This window comes from Anarrhichthys ocellatus, unplaced genomic scaffold (assembly GCF_004355925.1).
Source record: "Anarrhichthys ocellatus isolate YVR2014 unplaced genomic scaffold, GSC_Weel_1.0 scaffold5, whole genome shotgun sequence".
NCBI classification, from domain to species: Eukaryota; Metazoa; Chordata; class Actinopteri; order Perciformes; family Anarhichadidae; genus Anarrhichthys; species Anarrhichthys ocellatus.
In genome coordinates this window covers 7899267-7909703 of record NW_022280035.1, presented here as the reverse complement: position 1 = coordinate 7909703, position 10437 = coordinate 7899267, and the positions used below count along the sequence as shown (strand labels likewise).

General features: G+C 40.5%; 1 protein-coding gene across 1 annotated transcript; it reads right to left on the bottom strand.

Annotated features, from left to right (window-relative positions):
• Positions 1-405: 405 nt before the first annotated feature.
• On the bottom strand, positions 406-5482 carry rnf41 (ring finger protein 41). Its single transcript, XM_031845275.1, has 7 exons — positions 5363-5482; positions 4452-4539; positions 4249-4364; positions 3888-4159; positions 3575-3710; positions 2171-2274; positions 406-2065 (listed from the first exon to the last, which is right to left on the bottom strand). The coding sequence occupies exons 3-7, from the start codon at positions 4336-4338 to the stop codon at positions 1711-1713; spliced, it is 957 nt and encodes a 318-aa protein (XP_031701135.1). The 5' UTR covers positions 4339-4364; positions 4452-4539; positions 5363-5482; the 3' UTR covers positions 406-1710.
• Between the last annotated feature and the right edge of the window lie 4955 nt (positions 5483-10437).

The following is a 10437-nucleotide window of genomic DNA, read 5'->3' as shown; positions in this document are numbered from 1 at the left end:
TGTTTGTAGACAACAGAGCCTCGGTATTGGGTAAAGCACATGATTTCACATTCCAGTGACCACAATGGTGAGGGATTAGGCTCCACAATGACGAGGCTGGCAAGAGAGGATAACAGACATGGAAAACATGTGGGTGTCTGGGTCAGACAGAGAAAAGGAGAGTGACACAGGGCAGAGCACTCAGACCTTCGTCCCACGGAGTTTTGTTGTGAAAATGTTCCTTTTAATTATCTTGACCTGGATCTACAGCATGTCACAAACCACTTCTCCTTCTCACCGCCCAGATTTCTGAAAGCACCAGTTTTCTCTATACCGATGCTTCTACATAATCTAATCAGCCGACATTCCCTGAAGAAAAGTCCCACCCTGCAGATCTGTGATGACATGTGGTGGTAAAGCAAGGAGCTGCGTTTTTTTCCCTAATTAAAATGCTAAATATAAAATCGTGTTATTCCGGTGAGAAAATACATTCTTTCGGGATGAAGTTTGACATTTTTTATTACTTTCTTGTCTGCACAACACAGTACATAACAGACACAAAAACAAAAACATTGAAGAGGGAAAATAATAAAGGGCACAATCTAAAACTTATGTATACTGCACTTCTGTGGGCGTTCATACTGGATGGTTGAAGTATTGTTTGTCTTACTACAGCAATAACCGACTAATGGTGAAACAGTTTACCTGTCAAAAGCCATAAGAGTGACTTTACAATTATTTTTACATTCTCCAAGCTATGGTTTGTGGTGACATGTCAGTGAATAGATGTTTGCTTACTGTGAAGAATGACAAGATCAATGGCCATATTTCAATCATCAGAAACAGATGCAAGAATTACCTAAAATATCAAGTGAACCATTATGATTTGTCAAACAAAACTCATTATACATAGTTAAATCCCAAAATGTTAAACTTCTAATTTAACACTTCAACTGGACCCAACATACAGACAATATTTACAACTGAGGCAACAAAGAAAACACAAAACCAATTTTCTTCTGAACTTCAAATGCACCGAAAAAGGCAGATTTCCATACATCAAATGGTAACATTTTCAAGCATGTTTGTGTAAAAGGCAACACAATAAATAAAAGAAATGGCACAGAAGGTTTAGACAATCAAAACTCAGAAGCACAAATGTATTGTGGAATATTCACAACAAACTAAAAACTAAAGCAAGCATACGAAAAAAATCTTCAGAGTCAAAGTCCCTGCAGACAGCAACACAAACCGACAAAACAGAACTGAGATAAAAAAAGAATAACCACAATCCAATTACAGTGAGCGAAATAAGAGAATGACATTTATAATTCAATATAGTATTTGTATTTACAAGCATTTATACAACTGAGCGCATTAAACTGGGGTTCAAGCTTATTACTCTATTAGGACATGGAGCAGAACAATCGGATCATATACTGCACCAAAATATAAACCTTGTAAACATCACTTCTCAACTTTTATCTCAGATATCAGTCAGATTAAGTTACTATTAGCCAGGTTCCTAATATCTTTGTCCTTACTTTAAGGCATAGGCATCAAGCTTAGGAGTGAGCCCCTTATAGGATTTTATTTGAAATAAGCCAGATTCAAATCAGAAGATTTCACTCCAACGAGGAAAAGCTCTACTGGTCACAGCAACCCCCCCCTCCCCCCCCAGGCAAAACGTCCTCCCCACGTGTCTCTGGATCAGGTCAGTACGCTGTAAAGTTATAAGATCTCCTCCACTCCGTGTGCAAAGATCATGACCAGGCCCGGCTCCAGGATCATGTCCTCCCCCATATGCTGATTCTCACAGGCCATCACCACCACGGCCTGCTTGCCAGGGATGCGCTTGGCAACGTAGTTCTCATAGTAGCGCCTGTTCATCTGCCGCGTCTCGAGCGTGGCCAGTCCCTGCGGCCAGTTTCGCTCGTGGGCGTTCTCGATCAGGTCGTTCACGATCGAGAGAGGGCAGCCGCTGTCGATGAGGGAGCGCTTGATGACCGCTTGAAGCACGGCATCGGGAGTGGAGATCATGCCACCCCAGCGCGTCACTCTGGCAGGTTGCATGGAGTTCACCCACCTGGAGATTAGATGAAGAAGAAGAAAATTAGGGACTGATCTGCAGCTCTCAGACAAAGTTAATAATAGAATAAAAAGCATTGGAGAGGATGACATTTTAACTTACTCTAAGATCTCGTTGTACTCGATACTCTCCTCGAGGTTTTGGAGATTAGGATTAGCACTGCGGATTGCTCTCATGTAGGCTTTTAGCAGCTGAATGTCCCGTTTCTGGAAATTAAAAGCATCATCTTCAGTGACTGATACCACAAAATACTCCTAAAGATAAACAGGAATTTATAAATGGACTATTTGTAATATTACTGATTCTAAATAGTTTCAGCTGTGTCAGACTCCGACCTAGCTATCAAGAACATACATAGTAACAGCAGAGCTTTCCATGAGCATCATGTACATTTTTGATTCTGATAAAATGGTTTTGATGAACAAGTTGCCTGTACATTTTACCACTAGCCTCTGCTTCAAAACAATGTGAACATGATGATAGAGAAACACCCATATCTGTCTATATCAGTCCCACCCCAGATGCTCTATATGAATGTGTGTGTGTGCGTGTGTGTGTCGTGCTCAGCTGAGAGGTTGTGTGGCGGAGAGTAGTCTTTTAGTGTTTGACAAATATTGCAAAACAAATGATGACAGAACACATTAAGAATTGCATTGATTGCACAGACAGGCGGCATCCTAATTACACTGGCTCCCTCAAAACTACTAATTCAATTTGACGATCGTGCAGTAAGCATTAAAGAGTCCACTGAAAGCACTTTATTTTCCATATACACCACACAGACGTTTATATGCTTGATGAATGAATTATCTTTATCACCATTGCGCTTTTTACAGCAGAGACATTTTTAAGATGCACTGCAAACACACTAAAACAGTCAAAGAAACAGGCCTATGTCTACATATGCCTATGAAGGTGAAAATAAATAAATAAATAAATACAAAATAAATAACTAAATAAGGTCTAATGATGCTTCATTGCAAAAGCTATGATTAGTCAGGCATGGTTTTAAATAGTAATAGCTATTTACAGACTGTGGGCTAAAACACACAAGTAGTCCAATTGTCCTTTACAATAATTCACAACATGTTTACAATCTGGTAGGCAAACTCAATAAAATATGTAACAGTTAAGATGAGTGTATATGATGGAACAGTTTCCAAATTTGGGCTTTTACAGCCCCCTAGGTGGCTACTCTTTCCCACTAACTATTCCATATCCTTGTAGAAAGCCCTGTAATAGCAGTGCCTTATAGGGTTAAGTATTTGTATATTAACATTCTGCTTTTTCATTACATAACTGTATCGTGACAAAACTCTCAGGTCTCATTCAGCAACTGAATAAGATAGGAGTAGAAAACTCACTGTCATTATGAAGTAATCATGGAAAATAAATATGCTCTTGGCTATTTTAAAACCTGTTCCACAGACTCCAATATTTATAAGGAACTTGGCTCATAAAGTATTTTTTTGGTTAACACATAAATAAGCAGGAAAATGTTCTTACTTGTTCCCCCAACTGGTGTCTATGCTCTGCAACTGTTTTCTCCAGGTCCGAAATCTTTGTCTGTTGCTGCTGGACGACGCTCCGCAAGTGTTTGATGCAGTTATGGTTGGGCACCTCATCTTTGGGCATCTCGTGCCTGCAAGTGTCGGGGGAGATGGAGTAACCAGAGAGAGAGAGAGAGAAAAAAAAAAAAAAAAAAAGAGGATTTAATACCATACAGAGGACAGGTCATACATTTTTGTAATTGCTCATAATCAATGCACCCAACAGCTACGATGCAGAGTTCATTTCTGCCAAAGTGAAGCCCACTCACCCACATCCTTCCTCGCAGTTGACGGGCCTTTTGGGGTTGTGCTCGCAGTCCTTCAGGTGCGATTGCAGCTGGTCCAGCCGCAGAGTGGCCGTACAGCCAAAACCTGCATTGTCACAGTTGATCTGAAGTTTGGACAGCATGTTACGCATGATGCGGGGCACGGGCCGGAGGTGAGCTAGCGTCACTACCGTGCGGTCAACAGGACATATCTGCTGCTGGGCAAACCACTGCGTTATACAGGCATTGCAGAAGGCATGCTCGCAGTGTGGAGCCTGAAATGAAAAGGAGAGCCCAAAAAAATAAAAACTTTGAAATACACCAATATGAACAAGAGTGGGTAATCTTTCAGACAGGGACTTGCCTGCACTGGTTCTTCGAGCACTCCACTACATATAGGGCACAGCAGGTCTTCATCGACCTCCCCTTGGAACCTCGTAATGTCGTACCCCATGGTACATCACTGGGATCCACAACCTCCTGGGCAACACACAATCAAGGAAATTAATAGTAAAAATGCATCAATATGTGACTGTAGATACGCCATAAATATGTACAAATACTTACCTCACTCACGAAAGGCCTCAAATGCTTCCATTCAGCTCTTGATGTAAAGCTGATACATCACATCTGGTGAAAGAGACACAGACACTCCCTGCAAGAAAAATTATGATATTCACACAGATTATTTGGTTTTCTATAGTCCGACCTAGCTCATTGGATATTGGATAGCTGATGGTTGGAGCTGAGCTATGCTACATAATCTAAAAATGACATGATGAATACAATAGATGCTGCTTATCTACAGACATATTTCTTCACTATGTTAAGCATTCTGATAAAAAGGTAACAACGAGAGGAATCTTGCTACCTAACAAACATATATTGTGTTATTATTGAATCAATAAAAGCTTTAAAAGTACAATGACTCAAGTCATGCGAGTACACAGCCATGTTTGAGCCAAAAAGTGACGTCCTTGATCCGTAACGTTAGTGTGGTTTTCAACATGTGAAACTGCACCATCTGAGGAGAGCATTCTGTTGTCCCAGGTGACTTGTTGTGTCTGACCTAATTTCTGCGAAAGCAGCACACACCGGTCCGGAGGCGCTTTACAGATTCCCTTTTTTTTCCACCAATCGCACTCAGCATGCACAAGCTAACCCTCCATGCTAACGTTAGCTAACCTACGTGTATGATGCTATTTCGCCGTTACAAGTTACACTAAAACCACTATTTCATTTGGGTTTATAATGAGCTAAAGTTCAGATGTCAGCATAGCTTGCCAGCCATGAATTAAAGGAGGCTAACGCTTGCAAAGCAGATAGCACTGGCAGCGCCAACAGTCCCGTTGGTTTCCTTTGGATGTTAGCATTTGAGCTAACCAGAGAGAGCCCAGTCTGGACAAACTACACTGACAAACAGCTCGTTACAACCAGCCACATTAGAAGAAAACAGTATAATGGACTGATATACTCACTTGAATAATGTAATAAAACAGGTCCCAATCACGATGTGTATGTATTCTCTGACGTCCTACTGTTGCTAGTAGCGCGCTAGACACGTCCTGTGCTACATCCTACACCTCTGTGACGTCGATACGCAGGCGGGTGGATACGTCATGACGTACAACAGGAACCTCTAATTGGTCCAGAAAATCAATCAATCAATCAATCAATCAACCAACGAACCTATCTATCTATCTGAAATCTTGAAAATGTTAAAATATGTATTTAAAGGACCATATAATAAAACACATTTCCTACAACAGACATATAATAAAATAAAATATATCAAGCAGTGAAATACAAGTGTTCATGACATTAAAAATGCTAAATAAACAAAAATTATAATATTTTACACTTGCTGACATGCATCAGCAGAGGAATACTAATATAACTCCATGCTGACTGAATGAACCGTGTAATTAATTGATCCATTAATTTATTTCTCAATTTGTGAAAGTGCATTTTCTTTATTCATTTATTAGTTTCCAACACATTAGGTATGAAGTGCCCTTTTCCTCAGCCATGCACTGTTGCAGCTCCCTGTATGAAGCAGAAGGTAAACAGGAAGGAAATGAAGAGCAGCCAGCCTGCAGAGAGGAAGTGCACTGCAGGCAGTGTGTGAGGATATGGCTGAACAGAAGGAGCAGCACATTGCAAAGATGAGTCATCATCAGTCACTACTACTGTTGTTTCGTGTCTTCACAATGCATGTGGCTGTGTTCAAATTAAATCTATCCCCCGGTAATGGTAACGTTAACACAGTAAACAGGCAACCGATTACTGCTATATCTACATTGCTGTCTTTTTGACTTAAAAATTGACGTTGGGCAAGTAGATTTCTGACCAAACACATTAACGTTAAACGCTGAAGAACCTTGTTCAGTTGTGACATTTTGTCATTGAAATGAAAATTTGATTCAGACTAACATTCCCCCCCCCCCCCCCAACTGTATTCAGCTTCATAGCTGGGAGCTATTCCAGTGAATTTAATAGAAATGCTAATTCAGGGTGAATCATGCAAGTAGAACTACATGATCCGAAACATTGATTCGTCAAGAAATAACTCCAGACTCAGGAAATATTTAGCAATAGCACTTTATTGAACACAAACAACCCTAAGCCACAATACTGAATGACAAGACCAATTGGCTGCAGCAAACATTTTATAAAATAGATTCAGGTTTAATGTCACTAAATTGTTTTTTTTTCTTTTTACGTCAGAAAGACAGATGCAGGTTTTTCCAAAACAGTGAATGATCGTTTACATATTTAACATTTTTGTAACAAATCATCATTCACATGTTTACACAAAGGAATAACAAGGCAAAGTGCTTTCAGGATTGCATTGTCAAAAAAATAACAGAAAAATGAATGGCTTGAGGTTTAGGTGTGACAGCGGGTGGGGTGACGGGGGAGTGGGGCCGGACCGGTCCTGGATTAGGTGTGGGTGGATGGGTTGGTGTGGGGGACCCTGGTCAGTAAACCTCAAACCTTTCACGTTGTCCTGTGCCCCTTATGGTCAAACTGAATGTAAAATGTCAGGGCAGTGTGGAGACAGGTGCCTATGTAGCAGAATTTGGTTCGGCGTGGACAAATGGATTCAAAGGCATACGGCTCGAGGGGCTCAAACTCGCCCCCGTACAGAATTACAAATCCACCCTACTATCTTCTTTGTGACAACCTGTGGTATCATTACAACTGCAGGGCAATGGATAGCTGACCCAGAATGAAGCTGTAAACGTTGAAAGTATGCATACTAAAAGGGCTAGACTGTGAAGTATACATAAAAGAGGAAACCAAAGAAATAGGTGGTGTTGAAAAACAAAAACAAAGTCAATGCACGGTTACTTCTTTTCAAAAAAGATGAATCCTCTGACCATTCGCCACTGAATGTTAAAGGGGATAGACTATCTTTATAATCTGCATCATAACATTGTCTGGCTTCACATTCCAGTGGTAATTTGTCGTATAAATGCTTCTCATAAATATTTTTTTTCCAACGTCAAATAGACATATACACATACAGCACAACCAAGCACGCTTTTTATGTAAACTACCATTGCTTATGATAAATCTGTATTCCTGTAATGTGAATAGACTTTTTTTTCTTTTTTTTTTTCTTGAATCAGAACAGGTGGAGCGACAAACAATACTCAAGGCTGCAAAACGAGGAGGTAGGAGAAATGCTACTGAAAAACAGCAAGTGATGCTAATGTGATCTTTCACCGAAATAATTGTGAGATACACCAGGCTTCGGCTCGACTTCTTGAACTAAGCTAGTGCCAACAGTTGCTATTCCAGTCAGTATTTAAGGAGCAGTGTGTAACAACTGCAATGTTAGATTTTCACCTTTTACTTCCAAATTAACAATTGCCGCTCTCCTGAAAGCTCCAGATGAAGACTGGTGTAGCAGTGGTGGTGATTTACTAACTGACGAAATCTTAGAGGGCCATCCTGCCTCACAAAAATTTTAAGTCGTGTCTTATCCCTATATTTTCAGACTGGTCATGTTCTAAATTGGCCAATTTTCAACCGAGGAACTTTCATTGGTCCTGTTGTCATCACAGGTGTAGAGACCACGCTGCTGGTGATGGCATTGACTCCTTTACACACACAGTAGAATAGTATATTTGCAGATTTGTAAATGAGGTAATCAGCGTTAGGCTAAATAGGGAACCCTGTCATTGACACACACATGCCCACTTCATTCACCAGCAACAAACAAAAAGATTTACTCAATCAGCGGGACAGGACTCTGGAAGATGAAATAAACTTTGGAATGTTGGGATGGACGAGCCGACATTTTTAATCTTATATTTTTTTTCAAATCTTTTTGTGAAGGTGCGCTGTAAAACTATTTGATTGTTACTCATCACATGCCCCGATTCAGAGTCCTTCCCCTCACACTTCCCCAGATATGCCACTCAAAGCAAACAGGCAACCCTTTATCCGTCATCTTTTTTTCCTTTTTAATTGCAATGAAATAAGGCTGCCTCAGCAGCAGATCAGTGCCTGCTTTAAGTCCAGCTGTGAATGGATTGTTAATAGCTTGTGAGTTGCAATGAATAGGCAACATCTACAGTGAAGCGGACTAAACATAAAAACATGGAAAAAGGGACTAGGCGCTACCAAAACGTCACAGAACATGCAGTATTACATCCTTTCCTATAGAGTAGGCTATTCCTAATAGCACATTCAAAGGGGCTCCTAATGGGCAAATTCTCTGATATGGCTCTGCTTTAGAGTAATCAAGCTCGCTGTGAGACTACCTCCGCCGTGGACTCACAGAAGTCTATAAAGGTGCTCCATCAAAAGATGGCTGCCTTATTTCACCTGCGCAAATACTTTGTGTCATTCAGTTCAGGTTCAAGAGTAAACACGGGAAAGTTTTCTGTACATTTGTTTTCCTTTTGTGTTCATTAAATCCCCCCCCCTCCCTTGAAGACACATCCTCTGCTGGTGAAAACAAACGGCACTTTCAAAGGGGAATGTTTTTCTAAAACCACAATCACAGGACCTCCAAGTAACAAATTCTGAAAACACACAGGCTGTACAGAAGATATAAATCTCATGAGTTTCTCAACTGTACAAGCTTTAGGCTACACGCTGAAAAGGGAGGGACACGCAAGAACCCTTAATGCTTAACATTGAAAACAAATATAAGGCATTTCATATTTCCTTTTATCCGCATACATCACTGACAGCAGGTCTAAATATTTTTGAGAAAACATTTCACTCAAAGAGGAAGAGGATGCATATACACATCTACACATGCAAATGAAAATGTCTACCGGCTATAAACCAGAAGTCCAAACTAGAATACCATCAGAGTCCATCAGTAAAAATAAAAAATATGCACCTACTCAAAATCTATCAGTCAACTTGTGCACGGTTCTTTCTCTGAGCAGGCAGCTTTTAAAGTCGGATATCACAGTTTTAAGAATGAAATATCAAACACTCACACTGTCAAACGCCACCTCTCTGAACACAAACAGAAGGACGACTTGAAATCCTTCATTTGCTACAGATGAGTGACTTTTGGTGTTAACAAAAAGGGCATGTTAAATAATGTGGGGGTTATTTTTTTTCAACTGAGGAAGCAATAATAAACAAAAGGTTATTGCACTTTTTTATCTTTTGTCTATTTCAAAACGAGGTCAGCTTGAGAGAAGAGGATTCATGCCTTGATGTCGTGGTAAGACAACAAATGTTACGTCACGTCTATAGTATGATCACACCGTTATTAACACTGCACACAGCTACTACTGCAACCCTACTTGTCGTCAGTCTACCCTAAATAACACAAAACAATCTCTACAATCAATTTGCAACACAGTCACAAACAACAGTTTGCCTTAACTTGATCTTGAATGCCGGTACCGCGTCGTCTCACAATTTTGGTTCGTATTGTGAAGTTACTAATCGTCGATGAATACCAAAGAAGTGGAGAAGAATCAATCAGAACGAAGCTCTGAAATTCCCAGACAATGGTCTTTCTACAGTTAATGTGTTGCTGACAATCAAAACTCATGTTCTCTGCACTCAAGAGGAGTCCAATGTTTCCTCCTCTCATCTTTGCCTAAATTTGGTCTAAAGGCTCCTTTCGCGTCTTGGTGTTGGGGGAGCCAACCGAGCCCCGAGGTGCCTTCTTTGGATTTGTGCTTTCGTACAACTGATCCCCGTCCATTCAATGTTTGATGTGCCTGAAATCGCAACAGTACTGTGCAATTTATTCTGCCACCCAAAGGGAGCACTCAGTCACTGGAAATGCATCAGGACATCCAGACTAATAAAAGGAGCTATTTAGGCTGGTTTTATGTTTTTTTGTTTTTCTCAGATCACATTGGGTTGAAATAATCATGATCAGAGGGAAAATGAGCCATGTCGTGTACTTTCAGTGTAATTTCTTTTTTCCCCGTTATAAGGCTTCTGGGAAATACAAATGGAAGACCGTACCTTTCGGTAGTAACAAATAAAAGGCACCATGCCACCACTGTGCTCGATATTACACAGGTCCTATTGGTTGGGGGGGGGGGGGGGGGGGGGG